We start from the raw sequence: 26,834 nt of genomic DNA, 5'->3' as shown, positions 1-26,834 counted from the left end.
CCCCTCTCTCCACCCCCCCCCAAAAGTGTCTCTGGTTCATAGATTTTTGTTGATTTTGATTTTCACTTTCTTATAGTTATTCATTTTCCTGGTCCCTTATTTAAGTTTTCTAGATTCCTGCTATGAGTGAGACCATCCGGTATTTTTCTTTTTCTTTCTGGCTTATTTTGCTGAGCATGATCCCTTCCAGCGCCATCCATGTTGCTGCAAATTGCATGTGTTTCTTAACTGTTCTTACATGACAATGAAAATTTCTGACAAAGCTGAAAATATCCTACAGAAACCAGTGTATTATAAAATGATTTATTACTATGTAATAAACAACCACATTTAGATTGCACATTAAAATAAAAACCAACACAAATATGGGAGCTCCTCATTTTCTAAGAAATATATATTTATTGACTTTTTCCATTTTCTTACAAAGCACTTAAAAAACACTTTTATGAAACTTGCATGCTATTCAATACTATAATCACTGACTCATGACACTTTCAGTGGAGCTGCAGTTAAGTTTCCTTAAGCGCCACAGAAGTAATCATTGCTTGGTCCCACTTTTACAGAAAAGAATCCAAGTTCCACCAGACAGAGTATGCTTAACTCTCTTGAAGAAGACCAGTTTAGTGTATTAATGTCTAAATTTACATATGGTTAGAAAGAAAAACTTTGAATCTTTACAGATTAAATACCCACTGTATACTGTGGTATAAATGTTTGATTAATTGGTGAGTGTACAGTATATAGATGTAGATGTACTAGATATATCTATAAATAAAATAGTAGTTTAAGGTAACAATATTCTTTGGCTGATTTAAATGCCTGTAGTGGACTCTTAAAAGACTAAAATGAGAATGGTCCCACTATTATTGTCAATCTTAACACTGAGCTTGTGCGGAAGGTCCCTATGCTGTTGACTGTTAACAACTCCAGGTCCACGATGTATTCTCTTGGTCCTGTTAGTGACTTCACCAGCACAAGCATTGCACTTACAGGACTTGTTTGCTAAAATAAAAGGAAAAAGAAGAAGAAAATAATTTTTCTTGGATGAGAGTTTTTATTATATGTGAATACACTTTCTGTATTTTGTGGGTGGGCTAGCAGTCACTAGTTAGTCCATTCTTGGCTTCAACACTTTTTGGGTCTTATTCCTTGTTCACACATAGTTATTAATTGCAACTTACAAGAACCTGTTTTTTTTTAATAATTCTTTGCTTTCTCTCTGTTAATATTTCCCTTTTACTGTTATGGAGTATTTCCAATCTTTATAGAAACTGTAGTTCATGTGAGATAACTTTTGAATTGGTAAACAGTTGTCACCTTTCACTTTTCAATATTGTACATATGTTCGCATTCTCTAGTAGGTGAAGATACTTATAAATAATAATAATACTTGTAAATAATACTTGTAATAAATAGTAGTTCTTCCTGAACTACTAACCAGTCTTTTCATTTCCATTCTTGCTCATCCCAATCCAGGCTCTATTGTGTACCCTTTCATCTATTTAACATGAAAATCTTTTAGCAACTCCTTCTACTTGAAACCTTAATAAGGTTTGTGAGGCACTGCATGATCTAGGCATGGCAGTTTCTCTCAAGGCACTTCACCGCTAGCATTTAGAATTTGAGAACAATTTATTTGCTTTATTTTCCTTCCATTTGCTATTCTGTGGTTTGTCCTTTGGTTTAAATCCACTTCTTCCAGGAGGCTTCCAGATCACGCCTGTCTTAATTAGGTTAACTTGTTATGCATTCATGAGCAACTTGCCATGCTCAGTGGTAATGCTCAGCATTCTTGTGAGAACTTATTCAATGACTTGATTATAAGCTTCACTGGGGCTGGGATTAATAATTGTTGTATCTCTGGGCTCTAATATGGTGCTTGTCCCATTAGCAATGGTTGTAGGTAACAGTAATACCTTGAAGGCATTGAATAAATAAATTAATTCATTCAAAATATTCTTTGAACATCTGCTTGTGTCAGGTACCATTTGATGGTTGTGGATAGAACAGACAGGTAAAGCATCTGCTCTTATTACACTTATGGTCCAGTGGGCAACACAGACCAGAGAAATCTATGCAAGGTGAAGCTAAGGACTGTGAAGAAAAATAAGACTCAGTAATGGAGGCTAGATCCTGGAAGGGGAATAGGAGCATGGTATTCTACCTTCAATTTCAGGTACTACTTCTTTACAATAAGTTCCCTTTTCTTTTTTTTTTTAAAGATTTATTTATTTATGCATACAAGAACTGGGGTACAGGCCAGAGTTGTGGGGGCAAAGGTGAGAAGGATTCACCAGAGACAGAGCGGGGAACAGAACAGGCAGACTGACTGAAATACACTGCTGAGGGGAACAGTGGGCGAGACAGTAGAGGTCTGCTGCACCATGTGGGTCACCTCCCTGGCTGGGGATTGAACTTGTGCTGCAGTGGCTGCAGATAGCTTCATAGTGCTGTGTCTTAACCCCATTGTGCCACCAGGGCGGCCCCATGTTCCCTTTTCTAAGGAAGATGATTTTCTTAGTCTTCTCCCAAAAGGAAAATAAATAGAATCCTATATTCCGCAGATCTTTTGAAAAATCAGGCTCAGTCTCATGGCCACCAAGAAACAATCCTTACTATTTCAGTCCACATTAATTCTTTGATCTCTTGGATCATGAAATTAAACACAAAATAATCTTTCTTATTTTTTCATAAATGTTAACTTCTGTCACATAGTAATATTTAAAACTTCTTGAAATAAGGAGCTGTGCATTACATACACTTAGAAAAGAGCTAAGCATATTGTAAGTGCTTAATTAAGAACTGCTGTTTGATTCTTTTGCCTTAAATGACATCTGCACAATTGGAATTTCAGTGAAGAAATGTAGGTTTTATCCTACTGTTTTTGAGTTATGAGATAAGACATAGTTAAAATATCTACTCATTTTAAATAGTTTTGTTTTAAATAATTTAATATTTAACTTTGGGATTATCAAAAATCAATAATTTTTAAATATAATTCATGATAAAAGAATATTTCATTTGAGAAAAATACTGTATTTATATATGAAAATATCAAGTTAATAAAATTGCACTGATATGAATCATAAAACTTTTAATGTGTCATGTTTATTAGAAAGAAAAAAACATTCTGGAGTTTTGTTTAACTATTTGTGAAATTCTGCTAGAAAATTTTATTTTCTTAAGGATTCAAAATGGAAATTATTTTTAAAGAAGATTTTGAGGTGAACTTAGTTTATTGCCATGGATTACAAATAATGTTTGGGATAGAATTACTACATTGGTATTATCGGAATGGTGTGAGCGAACTTCTGACAAGAATCTAGTACACCTCAAATTTAAAGTATCAAATGTTAAAGAAGTTTATTCTTAGTTATTAGAAAAAAGAGTGGTAGTAGATTTTATTTTGGGTTGGGTTCCTCTCTTTAGAAGTTGGTCATGAGAAATTAATCATTTCTAATTTACTGGCAAAGAAACAGCATCACATAACTCTGGAGTTGGAATGGAACTTAATCTATCAAAGAACAGAATAAATGTGTAAACATTAAAGATCTGTAAACTTTACCACAGGATGAATTTCCCAATTTACTTTTCATATTTCTCAAAATGAAATATTGACTTTAAAATCTGATTAAAAGTGAAGAGTGCCCAAAGGAGTTTTGAGAAAACTGTAACTGGATGAATAACATCCTTAGTGTGAAACAGTTACCGTAACCCTGCAAAATGTTTGGTGGAGTGCCATCACTTTCACATGAAGTGGTGAGCCGTATTTAAAATATGTTAGAATTTTAACCTAAAATGAACTTTCTGAGATTTTGCAAGGAGGGACTGGAAGGCTGTAGTCAGGGATATTTGCTTAGAAGGTCTGAAGGAACTAAGAAGGTGCTAAGAACCAGTTTAAAAGTTAGGCAGGGGCATGAGGAAGCAAAAATAACTCAGGAGACACTGTGAAGAAACAAAATCAGAGGAAGGTTTCATAAAGCCATTGAAAGCAAGGGAAAACACACCCAAAAGTGACCTTACATTATTTAGAAGTTTGCAAGAATGGCACAATTATTGACAAATGGTACAGGGGATTGGGATCATGGCTCATGGACTTCCAGGTTTCAGTTTTGGTGTGAATGTAAACAATCTTGTGAATGTAGCAATAAGGAATTCACAGTAACTTGAAAATTTTTCCAGTAATTATCTTTTAAAATTTTTTTTAAATTGAAGTAACACTGCATCATAACATAAATTTCAGGCGTGCATTGAGATCAGCATGTGTATTTATTACATTATGTTCACTGCTAATCTTTCCTATGTACAATGAAATAACTTACTGATTTGTAGTATCTATTTGGGGGGGTGTGTGTGTGTGTATGTGTGTGTGCACGCGCACATGTGCACAGGCAGGTGTGAACACATATAGGTTTGTGTTTTGATGGTCACATACAACACTGTAACTCTGTAACCCAGTATCTGAGTGACTTTAGAGACTTAATCTGCATCTCTTCCATAAAAATGTATATAATAATAATATCTATCAGATAGTGTTACCAAGAGGATTAAATGAGAAGATGTATACAATGTCTACACATAAAAACTCTTTGAATGTTAGCTTTCCCATTGCTTCTTAGCCTTTTGGCCAAGATCAAGTGTAAATATAGCTTTCCATATGAATATTACCAAATATCAACAATAACCAGCTTGTATCTTTCTCGACAGCTAAGGCTGCTCTAAGGATACTTACTCTTAGGTAGAACTCTCCATTTTCATTTCCAGACTTAATCCGAAAAGTATTGATAGTGTTGGCATAAATGGTTGTGGCCTGTATCTGGAAGATGTCTGATGGCACTGACCTATCAGATCGGATGCTCATGTACTTGTACACTATGGACTGGGGAAGTTCTCGGCACACAGCATTTGAGACTGGGCAAACACATCGGCTGCAGAAACAAAAGTATTCACCAGTTTAGTTTGGCAAGACCAAAAATTTCTCATTTTCAAAAGTTCTGGTTTCCTTACTTCTCTGATGTTAGGACGTAGGGCTCTTGACAAGGATTTCTTGGATAGCAACGGAAGCCGCCATGGTAATTCCAACACATTTCATCATCTCGACATTCATTTGTGGTCTCACATTCATTTATGTCTGTAAAGATGTATGGGTGAAGAGTTTACTGATCTAAGTAAATTGTGAAAGTGGCAGATTCAGGTTGGCAAGGAAGGAGGTGCATGGGAATCTGGAGTATTCAATTTGCCTTTAGATACAACTCAGTGAACCTGAGTTCACTGCATTTAATTCAGTACAGATGTAGCTGAGCTATTCTAGAAAGATTAATATGTGCCATTTCATATTTAATTAAGCATCTATTGTTCATGTGTTGAATTCAAAACCAAATGCTAGCCACTGAACCTGCCTATATAAACCACTTCTTGTCTCCAGGGAGAATATAATTTAGTTAGGAATATAGATATGATAATCAATAATTATAAAACAAAATGGATTTCAAAAAGAGATAGATTAGTGGACTGTAACATTAGAAGTAGGACTGATTAATTATGCTAGGGCGATTAGGAAAGGCTGAAGGAAGGAAAGGAGGCATCACAAATTGACCTTGAAGGTGATGGTTAGATGGGGTTTTTTTCTTGGTTGGGATAAGGAGGGCCTTCCAGGCTGAGAAAGCAGCAGAAAAACTATGGAGAGGGTAGTTTATTGCCTTGCTCAGGAGCTTGGGAGATATGTAAAGTTCAGAAGTGATTTCAATAAGCAGTAGCTTGTTGGTGGATAGTTGATGCTCTGGGATTGGCTTATACTCTCCAGAGGAAACACAAAACAAGAGGTGAAGTTATAAAGCATTCAACCTTGTAACATATAGTTATTTAAAGACTGTGGAAGAAGCACACTTAAGGAAGGAGCTGTCAGTGGTGAGAAGTAATCCAGGAAAAGACAGAACAAGGAAGTCAAAGGAGGAGAGCGTCTCAAGAAAAGAGGACTGTTGATTAACCAGGCTAGACAAAGGCTGATTTTACTTGAAAACTAGGAGCTCCAAGATGACATCTGATAGAACAGCTTCACTAAAGCTATTGCATTTACAATAACAAAATTTATGTTAATATCCAGATCCCTATCTATGTGTAGCTCCCGCATTTGAATAGTGATTTAGATTTTATTTAATATAGGCCTTTTCTCAATAGTTCTATTTCCCAACCCAAATCTGATCTTTTCATTCGTTAATTTACTCATTCTATAAGTAATTTATTGAATCCTTGCTACAAGTCAGGCATGATCTAGTTGGGATATAATATTTCCCACTGAATTCTGATATCTCACGCTCCTCTTCTTGGGCCTTTATTACTTTCTGCTTTGCTTTATTGAAATCTCTGTGTCTTTATTCTTCTATTAGCTTAAAGACTCCTTGGGGCAAAGACTAGAATACCCGTCTTTTTTTTTAATCTCTTTACCACCTACCATTAATGCACTGGGGACACCTGGCCTTTAAGAAATATTAAATTAAACTAAGTTCTTCCTTACACAAACCATGTAGAGGTAGGTGAGAAAGATCTTATCTCTATTTGACTTGGATGAAAAGCAAACAAAGGTTAAGTAGCCGGCCCAAGTTCATATAGTTAATGATAGGCATCTTTCCACTTCAAGGTACTACATCCTCTCAGTGAAGTAATTTCAGGCCTTGTATTTGGAGGGAAAAAAAATTCTCTTAGCTTCTAACCTGATTAAAGCTATCTGTAACTCAAGAGGAGACTAGAAAATATCTAGTTTCCAAGACACAAGAAGAGTCTTCTTTTGGACTGATTATAATTCAAGAAAGAGCTTAAGAATCTTCAGAAGAGTCACAACTGACTTATGCTTTCAATATTTTCACTTTTTTTTTTAAAAAATAAAGATGCTATTTAGTTTCAAGGAAAAATAAGATTGGCTTGTTATATGCAGGCCAACAGCAGCAAAAAGATATTTTATATAATAATTTATTTATTTATTTTTTTAAGCTGTACTGACCTCTTTTTTTTTTTAAATAATAAATTTTATTTTTATATTCCCCCAATGCAAACGCCCCATTCTGACCCCAATCCTTCCCCTCCCGCACCCCACCCCCCCAAAAAGTGTCTCTGGTTCATAGTTTTCTGTTGATTTTGATTTTCACTTTCTTATATTCATTTTCCTGGTCCCTTATTTAAGTTCTCTAGATTCCTGCTATGAGTGAGACCATCCGGTATTTTTCTTTTTCTTTTTGGCTTATTTCGCTGAGCATGATCCCTTCCAGCGCCATCCATGTTGCTGCAAATTGCATGTGTTTATCTTTTTTGAATGCTGAGTAATATTCCATGGTATATATGTACCACATCTTCTTGATCCAGTCATCTATTTTTGGGCATTTGGGCTGTTTCCAAAGCTTAGCTATTGTAAACAGTGCTGCTATAAACATAGGGGTGCAGGTGCTCTTTGGAATTGATGTTTCTGTGTCCTTTGGGTAAATACCTAGGAGTGGAATTGCTGGATCATATGGAAGCTCTATGTTTAGTAGGTCCAGATATCTCCACACAGCTCTCCATAGTGGTTGGACCAGTTTGCACTCCCACCAATAGTGCAGAAGAGTTCCTTTTTCTCCACACCCTCGCCAACATTTGTTGTTGCTAGTTATTTTAATATGTGCCATTCTCACTGGTGTGAGATGGTATCTCATGGTAGTTTTGATTTGCATTTCCCTGATGACAAGTGATGTTGAACATTTTTTCATATGCCTGTTGGCCATTTGCATTTCCTCTTCAGAGAAGTTTCTTTTTAGCTCTTCTGCCCATTTTTTGACTGGATTATTTTCCTGGTTGTTGCTGAGTCTCATCAGCTCTTTGCAGATTTTTGTGATCAGTCCTTTATCATTAGTGTTGGGTGCAAAAATGTTCTCCCAGTCGGTGGGGTTTCTCTTTGTTTTTGTTATTGTCTCTTTTGCTGTGCAGAAGCTCTTTCATTTGATGTAGTCCCAGCTGTTTATCTTTGCCTTCACTATCACTGCTTTGGGTGATGTGTCTGTAAAGATGTCTTTGATGTGCAGATCACGTAGTGTTTCGCCTATATTTCCTTCTATGTATTTTATGGTTTCAGGTCTTATGTCTAGTTCTTTAATCCATTTTGAGTTGATTTTTGTGTATGGTGTGAGGTAGTGGTCAAGCTTCATTCTTTTGCATGTAGCGACCCAGTTTTCCCAGCAACATTTATTGAACAAACTTTCTTTGCTCCAATGCATACTCTTTGCTCCTTTGTCAAAGATTATTGACCATGAATCTGTGGGTTTATTTCTGGATTTTCTATTCGATTCCATTGGTCTGTATGTCTGTTCTTGTTCCAATACCATGCAGTTTTGATGATTATGGCTTTGTAGTATAGTTTGAAGTCTGGGAGTGTGATGCCTCCATTTCCTTCTTTTTTTTTCAGTAGAGCTTTGGCTATTCGGGGTTTTTGGTGATTCCATATGAATTTCATCAATAATTGTTCTATTTCTTTGAAGAATGCCATTGAGATTTTGATTGGAATAGCATTGAATCTGTATATTGCTTTTGGTAGGATGGCCATTTTAATAATGTTTATTCTTCCAATCCACGAGCAGGGGATGTCTTTCCATTTCTTTGTGTCTTCTTCTGTTTCTTTTAACAGTGTTTTATAGTTTTCTTTGTATAGGTCCTTTACCTCTTTTGTTAGATTTATTCCCAAATATTTGATTTTTTTTGTTTCGATAATAAAAGGGATGTTTTTTTTTATTTCATCTTCTTCAGATTTATTGTTTGTGTATAGGAAGGCTACTGACTTTTGCGTGTTGATTTTGTATCCTGCCACTTTACTGAACTGATTGATGAGTTGAATTAGTTTTTCTGTGGAGATTTTGGGGTACTCTATGTATATTATCATATCATCTGAAAATAGTGATAGTTTGACTTCTTCTTTTCCTATTTGGATTCCTTGGATGTCTTTCTCTTGTCTTATTGCTCTGGCTAGGACTTCCAGTATTATATTGAAAAGCAGTGGTGAGAGTGGACATCCTTGTCTTGTTCCAGATCTTAATGGAATTGCTTTCAGCTTTTCACCATTGAGAATGATACTGGCTGTTGGCTTGTCATAGATGGCCTTTATGATGTTGAGGTATGTTCCTTGTATCCCAAGAATTTCAAAGGCTTTTATCATGAATGGGTGTTGCACTTTGTCGAAAGCTTTCTCAGCATCTATTGATATTATCATATGGTTTTTATATTTTTGTTGATGTGTTGGATAACGTTGATTGATTTTCGGATGTTAAACCATCCTTGTGCCCCTGGAATGAATCCAACTTGGTCGTGGTGAATTATCTTATGGATACATTGTTGGATTCTGATAGCTAAAATTTTATTGAGGATTTTTGCATCAGTGTTCATTAGGGAGATTGGCCTGTAGTTTTCCTTTTTTGTGTTGTCCTTATTCGGTTTTGGTATTAGTGTAATATTGGCTTCATAGAACGTGTTTGGTATTGTCCCTTCCTTCTCAATTTTTTGGAAGAGTTTGTGAAGGATAGGCACTAATTCGTCTCTGAATGTTTGGTAGAATTCATTTGTAAATCCATCAGGTCCTGGGCTTTTGTTTTTGGGGAGGTTTTTGATTACCATTTCAGTTTCGCTGCTTGTAATTGGTCTGTTTAGGTGTTCTATTTCTTCTTTATCTAGCTTTGGGTGATTGTAGAGTTGTAGGAATTTGTCCATCTCCTCTAGATTGTTGAACTTGTTTCCATATAACTGTTCATAGTAGTTACTGATTATTCTTTTGATTTCTGCTGTGTCCATTGTGATTTCTCCTCTTTCATTTATGATCCTGTGTATTTGTGCTTTCTCCCTTTTTTCCTTTGTGAGCCTGGCTAGGGGTTTGTCTATTTTATTGATTTTTTCAAAGAACCAGCTCTTGGTTTCATTGATCTTTTGGATTGTTTTTTTAGTTTCAATTTCATTTATTTCTGCTTTGGTTTTTATTATTTCTTTTCTTCTACTGGTTTTGGGGGTTTTTTTGTTGTTCTTTTTCTAGATCTTTGAGCTTCGAGATTAGGTTGTTTCTTTGAGTTCTTTCTTGTTTTCTGATGTGAGCTTCTATTGCTATATATTTTCCTCTTATTACTGCTTTTGCTGCATCCCATACATTTAGGATATTGGTGTCCTCCTTGTCATTCAATTCAAAGAATTTTTTAATTTCTTCTTGATCTCCTCGTTAGTCCAGTGGTCTTCCAGTAGTGTGGCTTTTAATCTCCATGAGGTAGGATAGTTCCTTGCCTTCTTTTTATGATTTATTTCTAGTTTGATGCCTTCGTGGTCAGAAAAGATGGTTGGTATGATTTCAATCTTGGTGTATCTGTTGATGTTTGTCTTGTGCCCCAGTATGTGATCGATCCTGGAGAATGATCCGTGTGCGCTTGAGAAAAATGTGTACTCCGTTTTTTTTGGATTTAGTGTTCTATAGATGTCTGTTAAGCCCAAATGCTCTAGGTCCTTATTTAGAGCTTTAGTTTCTTTACTTATTTTTTGTCTTGTTGATCTATCCATTGTTGATAGTGGTGTGTTGAAGTCTCCCACTACGTATGTGTTTTCTCTGATGTCTGTTTTCAGAGAGGCAACAGTTGTCTGATATATTTTGGTGCTCTTTCGTTTGGTGAGTATATGTTAATGAGTGTTATTTCTTCTTGAAGTATTGTCCCCTTAATCATAATGTAGTGACCATTGGGGTCTCTTTTTATTTTTTTGAGTTTGAAGTCTGTTTTAGCTGATATAAGTATAGCTGTTCCTGCTTTCTTTTTTGGCCCATTTGCTTGTAGGATTGTTTTGCATCCTTTGACTTTGAGCCTATTTTTATCTTTTGTAGCTAAATGTGTTTCCTGGAGACAGCAAAAGGTTGGGTTTTGTTTCTTAATCCAGGCTGCAACTCTGTGTCTTTTTATTGAAGAGTTTAGTCCATTTACATTTAGAGTTAATATTGATATTTTAGCATCTGTATTTGCCATTATGTTTGTCTTTCCTTTGATTTTATTTATTTATTCTTTTAATAACTTTTTTTTTTTTTTTGGTCTTCTTTCGTTGTTATTCGTCCCTCTGAGGTTCTGGCTTTAGGATTCCTTGTAGTATTTTTTGGAGTGGGGGTTTAGTCGTAATGAAATTCCGGAGTTTCTCTTTGTCTGGGAAGGTCCATATTCTTTCTTCATGGAGGAAAGAGAGCTTTGCGGGATAGAGTATTCTTGGTTGGCATCTGTTTTCTTGGAGTCTGTTGACTATGTCCCTCCACTCTCTCCTTGCCCGTAGTGTTTCTTCAGAGAAGTCTGATGTCAGCCTGATTGGTTTTCCTTTGAATGTTATCTGTTTATTCCCTCTTGTCAGCTTCATTATTTTTTCCTTGTCCTGGATTCTTGGGAGCTTTACTATTATGTGTCTTGCTGTGTTTTTCCTTTCGTCGTGGAAGTTTGGTGTTCTTCTTGCTTCTTGTATATCAATTTTCAGCTCCTTCTTCGCATTTGGGAAGTTCTCTTCAATTATATCCATGAATATTTTCTCTGTTCCTACATCTCTCTCCTCTCCTTCTGGAATTCCTATAACTCTTATATTTCCTTTCCTCATGGAGTCAGATAGTTCCCGAAGTCTTTCTTCATTCTTTTTCCTTCGTACTTCTCTTTCCTTTTCTGTTTTGGTTCTTTTTATTTCTGTGTCTTCAAGATTACTTATTCGTTCTTCCATTTCATCTATTCTGCTTTCATTGCTTTTCCCAGAGTTCTTTAGTTCCTCCATTAATTCTTTGATCTCCTGCATTTCTTTTACTTCCCTCTTTAGGGACTCAATTTCCTTCTTCTGATCTATCACTTTTTTAATCATGGCAATTTTAAATTCTCTTTCTGGAAGGCTCAGAAGTTCTTCCAAGTTGCTGTTGTTGCAATCTGGGGAGTGGTTTTCTTTTTGTGGTGTGCTTCTTTCCTGAGGAGTTTTTAGGTTGCGTGTGGTTCTTCTACTCCCTACTGTCTGTTTTCTAATTTGTCGTATGCGTTGGGACACTGTGTTGCTCAGACTGACTGGCATCTTGGGTGAACTTCTCCACTCCCCTCTGGCTCTTCCAGGAGCCATCTCTGTCTTCTGGGGGAGCTTTCTGCTGGTTTTAGGCAGTTTTTACTGAAGAAATGTCCCTGTTCTAAAATGGCGAAGCGGGATGCAGTCCCTGCGCCTCCGGTTTCAGGCACACTCTTCTGCGCACCCGGTCTGCCCCGGACTTGGGTGCCAGCTCCCTCTGTGGGCTCAGACTGCTGGTCGGAAGGGGCTTGGCGTGGTCTCACTTCCCGGCTGGCCACTGGGTCCTCCAGAAGCCTTCTGCCCTTTTCAAGCAGTCTTAAAAAATTTCCTGTTCTATGGGGTGTTAGTGACTTTTTTTCCCTGGTCGCTAGGTGGCGCCAGAGATCTCTCCTATTGTCCTTGGGGGGCTGTTTTTCGCCTCCCCCCACCCCGGGGACAGGGAACAGAGCGGGAATGGTAGGGTACACCTCAACAGCTTTGGGGTGCTGTGTCTGCCTTGTGCCCCACCGTCGTGGAGAACCCACGCCCCGAATTTTCGTGCCCCGGGTCTCAGTTCAAAGCCCTCAGTTCCAGGACGCGGGCTGTAGCCCAGTTCAGTGGCGCGGGAATGGCGCCTTTTGCACCCAGCTCCCGTGCCTGGGCGCCTGGTTCCTGCTTACTCAGGGAGGGACCTTCACCTCAGTGAGGACCTCCGCGCGTCTCCCCGCAAGCCTAGGTCGCAGGCGCGGGGACCTGGGCAGCCGGGATCCCGGTCTGCACTTGCTTTTCAAGCGCGCCCAGCGCGCCGCTTTTCTGCGCAAGCTTACCGGCAGCCCGGGCTGTGTGCGCGTCTCCCGGGGTCTTTGTTCTTCTCTAATGGCGCCAGGAGCCGTTCGCTCACCGCCGCGGCGAATCCTGCAGGGTTCGCCTCAGCTCCCGTTCACGGGGTGTGGTGGCTGCAATAGTTCCTTTCCACTCACAGTCCCGCTTGCTGCGTCGTTTGTTCTTGGTGGCCGTTTTGGTTTGTTGTTTTCCTCCTCTCTGCTGGTCGGAGAGTGCCGCCTCTGTGGGCGGGGGAGGGGAGCAGGGTTCTGCGCTTTCCTCCCTTCTAGTCCTTTTATGGCCACTTTCTTCTTCGTGTAGTTTGCTGGAGTCACCTGTTTATCTTCCGTGTCCCACTTCTCACTGGGACCTGCCGCTTTTCCTCCCTATTAACTTTTTTTAATGGGAGATCTTACTCGCAGCGTCTCCTCGCCGCCATGTTGCTCCCTGTACTTATATAATAATTTAATTTTTTACTTTCAATAATTTCAAGCCTAGCAAAATCAGCATCATAATCATTCTGGAAGGTTTTACAGAAATTAATAGTTTTAAAATATCTCATGATTTAGTTTCTGACTCTGTTTCTTACCCCCAGAATTTTAATTTTTTAGAACTGTGGAAATGAGAATGGTTATTTCATCCCCAAAATAAGCTTTTTGGAGGAATGCAAGAATCCAAACTGTTTTTTTTTTTTTAAAGATTTATTTATTTATTTATACAAGCACTGGGTACAGTCAGAAGTGTGGGAGGGTGAGAGAATTCACCAGAGCCAGAGCAGGGAGCAGAGCAGGCAGAAGGACCGAAGTACACTGCTGAAGGGAGCAGCGGGCGGCAGGAGAAGTCTGTGCGCCATGCGGGACCCTCCTCTGGTGGCCAGGGAGCAGCCGGGGATTGAACTGGCGCCGCAGAGGCTGTGGGCAGCTTCGCAACCCAGCGCTCAACTGCTGCGACACCAGGGAGGCCCAAGAATCCAAACTCTTTTGGGTTTATTTTAGCTTATAGACAAGGTTGAGAGGGATGATTTATATGCGAGAAACCAATTTCTTTGTGCCTTAAAAGAATGTTTCTTTCACAGAAAAGTTTTGACTTAAAGAGCCATTCTGAAGTTGTGTTATATTTATGAATCACCTATTTACAATTCCAATGCATTTCTACCTTTAATTATAACAGATATAGTTGCTTCTAGATATAAAGACTAGGAAGATAAGATGCCACTTTTTGTTAATTTGCTTCTGTCTTTTGACAAATATCAAATTAATTTATGATAAGAAATGCACAGACTATTTTCTTTCTTTCTTTTTTTTTAAGACTTCAGGGAAACTTGTTAAGATATCCCCTTGGCTAACATTTTCCTACATGTAATGTTCATGTTGAAAGTCTCAATTAGGGTTCAGAGTAAAACCATTGGAATGTAGTGCTTTTCAGCAATTAACATTACAGAGTCTCTAGTAACCTTGAAAGGGGTATCAAGATTGAGCATAAACATTCTGATTATGTTCATTTTTGTGACTGCAGTCTAGTTAAATGATCACATGCATACTATAAATCCTAGGTCACGGATGATCCTCTGAGTTAATATTTTCCCATAAAATCATTAGCCTGAGAATCCCCAATGTTGCCTTTCCTTGCTCCTTTCTTTTCTTAATAGACTTTTACTGTCTATTCTATTTATTGTCTTTTCTCAATGCTTATTCATAAGGACGCTTACAGAAGATTTGCTACTCATCATTTACATTGCTAGGCATATTTCATAAAAAATCTTGAACTGTACAGGCTTTATAGTTTACAAGTCATTATGGGGTATATTATTTTATTCCCATAATTCCCTTTTCTAAGTGCTAAGTCTCAGATAAGTTTGATAATTAGTCAAGATTGTACATTTAGAATACTGCATAAAACTTCAAACTATATTACAAAGCCATAATAATCAAAACTGCATGGTATTGTAACAAGAACAGACACATGGACCAATGGAACCAAATAGAAAATCCAGAAATAAACCCTCAGATTTATGGTCAACTACTCTTTAACAAAGGAGCAAAGAATATGCAAAGGAGCAAAGAAAGTTTGTTCAGTAAATGGTTCTGGGAACACTGGGTCACTACATGCAAAAGAATAAAACTTGAGTATCACCTCACACCATGCACAAAAAACAACTCAAAATGGATTAAAGAACTAGACATAAGACCTGAAACCATAAAATATATAGAAGAAAATATAGGCAAAACACTACATGACATACACCTTAGTAACATCTTTTTTTTTTTTAAAGATTTATTTTATTTATACAAGAGCCAGGGTACAGGCCAGATGTGCGGGAGGGTGAGTGGATTTACCAGAGACAGAGCAGGAATTGGAACAGGCAGAATGACGAAATACAGTTTGAGGGGATCAGTGGGTGAGACAGGAGAGGTCTGCTCACCATGTGGGTTGCTCCGAGGCCAGCAGAGATCGAACCAGCACTGCAGAGGCTGCAGACAGCCTCACAGTGCTGTGCTCAACCACCTGCGCCACCAGGGAGGCCCTCAGTAATATCTTTTAAGACACATCACCCAAAGCAGTGAGAGTGAAGGCAAAGATAAACAGCTGGGACTACATCAAATTAAAGAGCTTCTGTACAGCAAAAGAGACAATAACAAAACAAAGAGAAACCCTACCAACTGGGAGAAAATTTTTGCACACAACACTAATGATAAAGGACTGATCACAAAAATTTACAAAGCACTGACAAGACCAACAAAAACAAATAACCCAGTCAAAAAATGGGCAGGAGAGCTAAAAAGAAACTTCTCCAAAGAGGAAATGCAAATGGCCAACAGGCATATCAAAAAATGTTCAACATCACTTGTAATCAGAGAAATGTAACTCAAAACTACAATGAGATACCATCTCACACCAGTGAGAATGGTACATGTTAAAACAGCTAGCAACAACAAATGTTGTCGAGGATGTGGAGAAAAAGGAACTATCCTGTACTGCTGGTGGGAGTGCAAACTGGTCCAACCACTATGGAAAGCTGTGTGGAGATTCCTCAACCTGTTAAAGATGGAGCTTCCATATGATCCAGCAATTCCACTCCTAGGTATTTACCCAAAGGACACAGAAATTAATTCAAAAGGGCACCTGCAACCTTATGTTCATAGAAGCACTATTTACAATAGTTAAGCTTTGGAAACAACCCAAATGCCCAAAAATAGATGACTGGATCAAGACGATGTGGTATATATACACAATGGAATATTACTCAGCAATCAAAAAAGATAAACTCATGCAATTTGCAGCAACATGGATGGAGCTGGAAGAGATCATGCTCAGCGAAATAAGCCAGAAAGAAAAAGAAAAATACCGGATGGTCTCACTCATAGCAGGAATTTAGAAGACCTAAATAAGGGACCAGGAAAAAGACTAATTATAATAAAGTAAAAATCAAAAGCAACAAGCAACTATAAACCAGAGACACACTACAGGGAGGGGGAGAGAAGGGAGTAGGATCAAAACAAGGGGGTGGGAATTGTATGGGGACTATAACCAAGATGAAAATGCATACATTGTGCAAAAATGAAAAATGATGTAAAAAATATATAAATTAAAAAAATTAAAAAAAATAGAATACAGCATATTTAGGACTCGAACAGAGTCTCTATTGTCAAGTTCAGTGATTTTTTTTCATTCTCTCACTGATTTATGTAAATGAAAATGTTTGTACAATTTTTCCAGGATTACCTACATTTTTTTTTGTTTTAACAAAGCACTCTTTTTCTTGTTAAAGAAATTTTAAGTTACATGCAGGGAAGTGAGAGTACATGTTTTCAAATCTTTGGACAGAGTCTGTAACCATACATACCATGTGGAGAGCTGCTTCATCAACCTATGTAGAGGTGTGAAGATCACCTGAATGTTGTTTTTAAAACTGGACCCAAGGACAGCTATTTTTGGGTTGATACTTTGGGCAGATTTTCTCAGCACCTAAGTTATTATTCACCTTAAAATTTTGGTATTTTAGAGAATTAAGATTGGTTAAAAATAGGTCTAACTTACATATTAAACTATGGTCCACACCTAAACACATAGTGAAATATTTTAATAACTGAATCTTTTCTAGTAGATGATTAGAAATTATATTTTATAAAGATTATTTTGACTATATAGAGGAGATATCAATATTTTATTAAAGTGACACTTATATTTTAAGAAAGAAAAATCATTTTTTTAAATATAAAGGAAAGTCATTGTTTGAAAATACCTTCTTATGAGATGAGCACATCTCATGAAGAACAGGAAAAATAGAGCTCACTTTATATATTTCAGGTGGAAAACTGAAAGTCTGTGGTAGAAAGTTCTATAATTTCCTCCTTGCTCTTCCTGGTTAAAATGGAACACTTAACAGGTAAGAAAACAACAAACTTACCCTGACATGTTCTGCTTCTCACCACTTGATATCCTTGCGGGCACACACATGAGAATTTACCAGGTTCATTGACACATTGATATTGACAAAGGTAGCTAGAGGTTCTGCATTCATCAATATCTGTTGAATCAGACAAAAGCAAGGACACAGAGGTGAAAAACTTGTATATCACTGCTCTGGTAATGTTATTTTGGAGGCGAGAGAGTAAAAACACTTCAAACTCTGAAGCAGAAATACAGTACTTTATAAGAATCTCAGGGCAAACCTTTATAGTATCAGTTTACTTTTTCTAGAACTTCATAGCACAAAGAGTTTTTCTTGCCATCAGCTTTACTCAATTATTGCTGACCGTTTGGCAAATCCTGAGCCTAATCACACAAGCTGAGCAGGCAGAATGAATTGGTTTGTGGTTGATGCTCTTCACACTGGGATCTGCAAACCCACCCGTGATGAAGATTCATATTTGCCTCCTCATAAATTGGGTGGCTGTTACCAAATTCACCCAATTTTGAACTCCAAGTTCCATGCCTGTGCTAGCTTCCAGAGGTAGTATCCTGGCAAAGTCTGACTATCAGATGAAAACTTCTCTGCTCAGAAGGACAGAAGCTGCTGTCCAGAGTCAGCCCCATTTGGTTCTGAGCTGAGTGTCATGATGTCAGGCTGCTCTGGGTAGGGTATAAGCTTTGAAGCTCCAGGTATTAGCCGGGAGGACCCAGGAGGAAGAAAGGGACTTTGGTGTCAGTGGTGTCCTCCTTGGGATGTTTTTTGTAGTTTTAATTAACACAGTGGAATGTGTACATGGAATGGACTCTGAAGATCATCCCTCCAGTTAAACGACCCTCTTTTTATTTATGTGGAAAGTGAAACTGAGGCAACTTAAGAAATGTACCAAAGTCAAACGTGGCATGAACAAAGTTAGGGACCAGCTTTCTTAGGTTCTGTTCTAATGTTTTGACATGCAATCACCTCTTTTTAATTTGAATGTACATGCCAGTCAATGGACTTCTCGTTAGATGCAGAACCTGACTCAGTAGATCTGGTCTGGGGACTGAGGTTCTGCATTTCTCACAAACCTCCAGGAGGTGCCCATGCTATTGGCCATTGAATATAATGATAAGCAAGACACCAAAGCACCCTTTCTAATAATTAGAGCCAGACTGTATCTAACACTTCAGTTATTTTGTTTCCTGACCTTTCTCTTGATAATACACTAAAAAGTCATTTTTTACCACTGAACTAAATTAACTGAATTTCAGAACAGAATTTCTATATATGAAAATTTATTTTATAAACAGCTAAATAATCAGATAAAGCAGCAGAAATCATGTGAATTGGCTCTTATTACAAACTAATTGGAAAATATTTTACCTTCACAATTGATCCTGTCACTGCTTAGCTCATATCCTTGATTACACTGACAGATGAATGAACCAAGAATGTTGTAGCATTGCTGAGCACATTGATTGCTGGCATCACATTCATTTATGTCTAAAAAGAAAGGTTATATACATTTATATCTATATCTTTAAAATATCCTTACTCTTTTCTAACTATGTCATCTGATGATATGTGAGTAATTCCTTAGCTGGATACTTTGCTCTGCAGAACCTCTTTGGAGACCATCCATTCAGGTTTCATATTTGTTGGAAGAACTTCAAATGTTTGCCATATACTTCTTTTTAAAATACCAAAATTTTTTGGGCCTCCCTGGTGGCGCAGCGGTTGAGCGCTGGGTTGCGAATCTGCGCGCGGCCTCTGCGGCGCCGGTTCGATCCCCGGCTGCTCCCCGGCCACCGGAGGAGGAGGGTCCCACATGGCGTGCAGACCTCTCCTGCCGCCCGCTGCTCCCCTCAGCAGTGTACTTCGGTCCTTCTGCCTGCTCTGCTCCCCGCTCTGGCTCTGGTGAATTCTCTCACCCTCCCGCACTTCTGACTGTACCCAGTGCATGTATAAACAAAACAAACAAACAAACCAGCAAACAAATAAATAAAGCATGCCTCTATTAAAAAAAAAAAAAAGCAACTGGAAAATGCAACCTTTTAAAAAAAAAAAATACCAAAATTTTTTTTCCTGTGAGTTATGGTTAGTTTGGTGTTTGGTGAATCTCTCTAAAAGAATTTAATGGTTTTAATAAATACACAACTTGATATCTGTTTCTTTTGTTGTCACTCAGATGCAAAATGCCAAGTCTATAAATAATTGATATAAGATACTCATACTGATATGGTCTCTCAGCATGCTGTAACAAAGATTTATCTGTGCTATTTATTACTTTTTAAATGGGTTCTGTTAAATTCCATTACAATTATAACATAAGCCTTTGAGACCCATACAGAGTTTTGCAATGCTCTAAGGCACTGAAAATATTGTATAAAGGTATTTTCCTTGCACTAGATTCTTTCCATGTTATGCCAATCTTACAATTGTGTACCATGACATCGTAGTCTGAAAGAGGAGAAACAGCATGTAAAAATCAGATGCGCTTTCAGTGGAAAGTTTATGTATTTGAACATGCAGTAACCCTTTTGGCACCTTCAGCATTTATATCACACACTGTTGACTAACTGGTTCAGTTGATCTATAGTTTTTAAATTTTTGATATGCCACAGAGGAGAACTATAACCACAGTTTAAAAAGTTTTCCATTCACATCTTGATATATTTTAAGAAACAGATTGGTTATTGTCTTTTCAGTTTTATACAGGAAGTTAATGGAAACCAGTTCACTCAAGAACCTAGAAAACGAGATACTGTACCATGGCTTGGAGTTTGCTTTTTTTTTTAAAGACAGAAATCAGTAGCCAGAATGGCGGTTCACAAAAGGCTTACCTACACAGGTATAGTTGTTTGCTGCCAACTGAAACCCAGGACTGCACTGGCAATAAAACGATCCTTGTGTGTTCACACATCTTTGGTGACAATATGGAGGCACGGTGCATTCATCTATGTCTGGGTTATCAGGCAGACACACAAAGAGAATCAAATTATTGAATCTTTTCACAACTGTTTGCTCTTAATTTTCAGCAGAGCATTAGTAAAAACCTATCTGGAGAAAAACTGATTTTAAAAGTAGTTTTTTTAAAAATTAAAATGAAGGTTTATATGTTTTAAATTTACTTTGATCTGCATGCTACAGTTAACTGAGATGTTAAGAATCAAGACATCATAAATCTGGTTGGTGAGTTGAGATTTAAAGAGAGAAAAGTATTTAAGCCTATTTCGCCTATAAATGAGAATGTCAAATCTTTTTGGTAATGACAGAAGTGGGAGAATTGAGTGGTGCAATATAAAACGAAGAGAAAGGAGGAGTGGACTGCTGCTCAGCTGGTGGCCTTGGTGAAGTCCCTCACACATTCAGTATCATTTTTTCTTCAGTAAAATATGGATAATAATGTTGCTGTGCATATCTTAGGGAGTTTCTGTGAGAATTAAATGAGAGAAAGCTATGGAGGGAGTAGGATGCTGAACAAATTACCTCTAGGGAGTGTTCTTCTGACCCACTGATGAAGTATTCCAACCTGTCTTACTCATATTAATATTCCCACCTATGAAATGCTCAACTGAGAACTTTTAGAAACATAATACAATTAATTCACGAGTCTGTGCTTTGTGACAGCTCCACCATGGCATGTGTACTGCAAACAATTATGCATGTTATGAGCTAACATGTCATAGTGACACTATCTTATGGTATAAAACCAAACCAAACCAACTTATGCTGAGCTCTCCTGGTACTTTACTAACTAAAAGTGTGGGAGGCAGTGTGTTTCATGGGAATCTGAGAGTGACTCTCCCTTCTGGCAATTACTAACGTGGTCTTAACCTCGTGAGCTTCCATTTCATCTTTTATAAGTAATAACGTAGCAATGGGGTAGAATTTTCAGGCAGATCACATATAAGAAAACTTCTTCACGCAAAATTGGTTACAAATAAATGAGTTACTATTAATAAGCTGCAACATATATTTCATTTAATTTGAATATTGAAATGATTGATAATGATAATAATTGTTAATGATATTCACATGGCTTACCCCCTCATTATTTAGGTGGTTTGCTCAAATGTCATCTACACTACACCCACTTGAACATAAAGAGTGTTCGGTGTAAGTCTGTTAACTCATTGTGTAACAAGAACATACAACTGTTCAGCCCAAGATCAGGACTGTTTCTCCCACACATGCACTCCCGAAGCAGCAGTGAGTATTAAGGGAAAGAGTGAGATGCAGAGAATGTTACCTTCCCAAGGCCTCCAGGTACACCAGGGGCGGAACTGGGATTTGAACCTCACATCTGCCTTATAAATTATGCTATACAATGAACCAGTGAATGAACCTCATACCATCAATGTTTTACTTCTATGACCCTCAAAGAACTAATCAAAAATTATTTTCTTGGTTGTATTTGTGGCCACATTTATACACCAAATTTCTGCATCTGCTTCACCTAACATGTAAATAATACTTGGGTATCCAGACTGTGCTCAACCTTTAAGGTTCATTATTTCTTATTCATTTGGAAAACAAACTGGTAGTCTGTAAGAATAAGCAGTTGCTGGCAATTATTTTCCAAATAAATGAGTGCTTTGTTTTGAATGCGTGAAGCTTAAACATTAAAATGCTCAAAAGAAGTTCTCACTCACTACTTGCTGTACTTACCCACACACTGCTCTCCTCTCTTCTGATACCCGGGAGGGCACTGACAAGTGAAGGAGCCCCGTAAATTGATGCACACTTGATCGGCTCTGCAGTTGTGTGTCCCCGCAGTGCACTCATCGATGTCTGTAAGAAACATGCCAGGTAGAGTTTGAGTTTGTTGTGAAGATATTTTTCCACTATTTTGTCATCATACTTTCCTGAAAGAAACTAAGTTTCCATTTTATCCTTACAACATTAAAATACTGTTATATTATAAATGTTTTTATTTCAAATTTCAGAAAATAACTATAGATTCCAGTGCGTACCACTTAGGTTTAACAAATGCTGCCATTTTGTCATCCTCGCTCAGCTATCTTTATCTTGTTAAGCAATGGAACATTTCAGATATAGCTCAGGCCTCATTTTATCATCATCCCTGCCCTAGCAGTCATGAATCCTCCCCTGAGTATTGTAAATAAAATGTAAATAAATTGTATGATACTTCTTTTTTCCACCTGATGTATTATATTTGAGATAATTTCTATTGACAAATCTCTGAAAGTCTGTCCAAAACACAATATGAATCAGACCTTAGTATATTATGCATTCCACTACAGGGTAACATGAATGTATAAACCTGTCACTGAAAATTTCAAAGCACAATGGCTTCAATGTGATTCGATTTTTCTAGGAGAGATAGGCTGGTTCAAAATGTAAATAAGGGACCAGGAAAAAGACTAATTGCAATAAAGTAAAAGACTAATTGTAATAAAGTAAAAATCAAAATCAACAAGCAACTATAGTCTACTGTGGGGGCGGGGGGAGGAGAAGAGGGATTAGGGTCAGAATAAGGGGGTGGGAATTTGTATGAGGAATATAACCAAAATGAAAATGCATACATTATGCAAAAATGAAAAATGATGTAAGAATTAATAAATGATGTAAGAATAAAAATAAATGCAAACCCCCCCCCCAAAAAAAAAAGTAGTTCAAAATACAAGTTTTTCTAAAGCATTTCTCTTCTGGAGTTAATTTACTAAATGTGCCTTAAGGAGTTTAAAAATTATATTGTAGTTCTAGAAAAGTAAAAATGTTATGATAATATAGTGAACTTGTTACAAAGAATTCAGTTGGAACCCAAATGTGAAATGTAATGTCATCATGTATATGTGCATATTATAGTATTTATAAATGGAATTTTACTTTGTCTTGACTATATTATTTTTGCCTTTATTCAAATCATTCATCTAATAAGTTAGATAACACAGATGAAAACGTTAGGCAATTTTGACATTCTTCAACGACTTGTTCTGAACTTCATTAAAAAATATGATACTCCTAATTCCTAGATGACAATTTTGTATAAAAATAGAGACAAGCTTTGAAGGTCTGAGATCATCTGTGCAATTTACAGGGTGGTGCTTTGGAATACACAGAGGGCTAAGAATCAATTAAAAGAAAGATAGAGCCACCAGTAATTAGAATTTATTCCTCAAATCTTGCTTTCCCTTGTAAGAAGCTTGGAGAGTGGTCTCTAGTGTATTACTTTTCATCTTTCCATATTTCCAAGGAGAACTGCTGTACTTTCTCTACACAGTGTAATAATTTAGGAAGTTCAGGTTACAAGAGGATTGTCCTCAGATATCAGCTTTGATTAGCTGGGTGTGGAAATGATAAGATTCTTTCCAAAAGAAAGAGGGAGTGGTGATGAAAAATACTCAAGGGATATAAGGCTGTTTATTGGGTAATAACCTATAAAAGCATCTACTTACATAATTCTTTGAACCTGCTTTTATGTTTTGGCAAATACATTTTTGTTCTTGATTTTTAAACATTAAATTAAAATTTGAAATCATGTTTATAGAGGTAACACTGACTTACAATAGCATATATGTTTTAGGGGTATAGGTTCACACATCTACAAAGGTATATTATCACACTGAGCCTTCCATCAAAGCCCCAATAATCTACCACTTTGGTCCACTGGGTTCCCTCCCCCACTGCTCTCACCTCTTCACTCTCCCCTACTGGTGGCCTGACTTCTATAGTTGGATTTCAAGGGTTTTTATTTGTTTGTTTGACCTGTTCCTTGTTTTGTTTCTTAGTATTCTACATATGAGTAAAATCATTTCTCTTCCTGACTTATTACACTTAGCATAATGCCTCCAGTTCCATCCATGTTGTCACAAATGGTAAGATTTCATCTTTTTTTTTTTATTTTGATAGCTGAATAGTATTTCACTGTATGTATGCCACATCTGCTTAATCTATTCATCTGTCCTTGGGCACTTACATTGTTTCCATAGGTTAACCATTGTAAATACTGCTGAAATGAACATCGGAGTGCATATCTTCCTTCTCATTACTGCTTTTGTATTCTTCTGGTAGATACATACGAGAGGAATACAGCAGTGGATCCATTTTTAATGTTTTGAGAAACCTTTGTACTGTTTTCCATAAAGACAGGGCTACTCTACATTTCCACTAATATCAATGGGGATTCTTTTTTCCTACACTCTTGCCAACGATTTTTGTTCCTGGTCTTTTTGATATGGACCATTCTCACAGGCATGAGGTGGTATCTCATTGTGGTTCTGTTTTGCATTTCCCTGATAATAAGTAATGATGAGCATTTTTCATGTTGGTCATCTGTATGTATTTTTTTGGAGAAGTGTCTTAAATACTCTTCAGTCCATTTTTTAATGTTTTTTTAAAATTCTTTTTTAAATTTTATTTTATATAATTTTTACATCATTTTTCATTTTTGCACAATGCATGCATTTTCATCTTGGTTATATTCCCTATACAATTCCCACCCCCCCTTATTTTGACCCTAATGCCTCCCTGCCGCCCCTGTAGTGTATCTCTAGTTTATAGTTGCTTGTTGATTTTGCTTTTTACTTTATTATAATTAGTCTTTTTCCTGGTCCCTTATTTAGCTTTTCTAAATTCCTGCTATGAGTGAGACCATCCAGTATTTTTCTTTTTCTTTCTGGCTTATTTCACTGAGCATGGAGCTTCCATATGATTCAGCAATTCCACTCCTAGGTATTTACCCAAAGGTCACAGAAACATTAATTCAAAAGGGCACCTGCACCCCTATGTTCATAGCAGCACTATTTACAATAGCTAAGCTTTGGAAACAACCCAAATGCCCAAAAATAGATGACTGGATCAAGAAGATGTGGTACATATACACAATGGAATATTACTCAGCAATCAAAAAAGATAAATTCATGCAACTTGCAGCAACATGGATGGAGCTGGAAGGGATCATTATTTGATTGGGTTGTTTTCTTTGTTTTGAATTTTTGTTTTGAAATTTACTACTAATACTGCCACCATGATCCTTACTACTATCACTACTGCTGCTACTACTATTTTCAAATCACTGATTACAGCTCTTTCATTTTTAGGTAATATGAATATGGGCATGAATCTTGCTTTGAAATTATCTGCTCTTTATTGTGTCTTATTTTCTCATATGCACTTTATGAAAACACATCTACTAGGGTCTCTTTACAGCTTTCTGACTTGCTAATGCAGAAATGACAGCAGAATTCCTATTGTTTTATGTCAGGAACATTTGCCAGCATTTGCAGTGATAACAGCCCTGAGAGATACAGCAATCTGAGAGTCAGATGTGGCAAGTTTCCTTAGTACATGTTGGCAGAAGATCAAGGACTTGAGCTGGCTGCTACATTTTCTAAAGGAGGCCTCACCAGTGACTGCAGCTTTTCTTTCTGAGATATCTCTTATGAAAACCACCCCCACCCTACTACATTCCTGATCTCCTGCAATTCCCTTGCTACCTTCTTGTCGTTCAGTTCTAATTCTCTTTGATAAATAGATCACATTTTTAGTGGAATTAATATCATATTAAATAGGTTTTAAGTGAAAAAACATGCTAACTGGACCTATTCTTAAGAACCAGGTACTTTTGAGAAAAATTATTTTAATGAAAATACTAGGTGAGTTGAAATTATTTCATTAAAAAAGCAAATAAATATCACCACCTTCATTACCACTCTATATTTTTTTCTGTCTCTATGAAAAAACAAACAAAACTGTAATAGAACTCACCTTACCTAGGATTAATTGATTTTTAATACATGTTCTACTTATCTGGACTTAATTTATTTTTAATTCTTTCCAATGAGAAGTTTTCCACAACTCAATAAAATGCACTTTTATGAAATCTCCATCAAGAAATTATCTCAAAGTATTACCTTGGGCTGGATTTGTTAGTAAATTAACTGATTTATAGCTTTTCTAACTTGAGATTAGACTAGACTCTTCTGTACTCTGAGTAGGTTATCTAAAGCTAAAGGGTTTATGGACAGACTGGATTTCCTGGAACTATCTTCATTTTTACCATAAAATTGTAAGCTTATTTAAAGTGCATAATTTTATTATTTTGCAAGTTGTACTGTGAGATCCTGTTACTGTATATTGAGGCAAAATATAAAGTCATATAAGAATTGCTAAATTCTTCTATGCTTGTCTTTTCTTTCTTTCTTTTTTAAAGATTTATTTATTTATTTATACAAGTACTGAGGTGTAAGCCAAAAGTGTGAGGAGGTGAAAGGATTCACCAGAGAGACTAGGGAGCAGAACAGTAGGATCTTCTGAAATACACTGCTGAGGGGAGAAGCAGATGGGTCAGGAGGGGTCTGCTGCACCGTGTGGGTAGCTTCCTGGCCAGGGATCGAACTCATGCTGCAGTGGCTGGCAATAGTTTGATAGTGCTGTCATTAACCCCTGCGCCACCAGGGAGAAAAGACCTGTGCTGGTCTTTTCTTTTCTTTTTTTTATATTTTATTTTATATAATTCTTTCATCATTTTTCTTTTTTGCACAATGTATGCATTTTCATCTTGGTATTATTCCCCATACAATTCCCATCCCCCCTTATTTTGTCCCTCATCCCTTCTTTCTTC

General features: G+C 37.1%; 1 protein-coding gene across 1 annotated transcript in view; it reads right to left on the bottom strand.

The window, feature by feature from the left end:
• Positions 1–840: 840 nt before the first annotated feature.
• Positions 841–26,834, bottom strand: part of EFEMP1 (EGF containing fibulin extracellular matrix protein 1) — a gene marked incomplete at its 3' end in the record, with an annotated part of 78,469 nt that continues 52,475 nt past the window's right edge. Inside the window, exons 5-11 of the mRNA XM_084235063.1 lie at positions 21,917–22,039; positions 20,089–20,208; positions 18,629–18,748; positions 17,261–17,380; positions 5,008–5,131; positions 4,733–4,928; positions 841–1,002 (exon numbers count right to left, since the gene is read on the bottom strand). Of these exons, the coding sequence (XP_084091189.1) occupies positions 841–1,002; positions 4,733–4,928; positions 5,008–5,131; positions 17,261–17,380; positions 18,629–18,748; positions 20,089–20,208; positions 21,917–22,039 (965 nt within the window). The remainder of the gene's footprint in view (positions 1,003–4,732; positions 4,929–5,007; positions 5,132–17,260; positions 17,381–18,628; positions 18,749–20,088; positions 20,209–21,916; positions 22,040–26,834) is intronic.

The sequence above is a fragment of the Talpa europaea genome, assembly GCF_964194135.1.
Source record: "Talpa europaea genome assembly, chromosome: 6".
Taxonomy (NCBI): domain Eukaryota; kingdom Metazoa; phylum Chordata; class Mammalia; order Eulipotyphla; family Talpidae; genus Talpa; species Talpa europaea.
The sequence above is the reverse complement of the archived record's forward strand: the minus strand, read 5'-3'. Positions and strand labels throughout refer to the sequence as shown.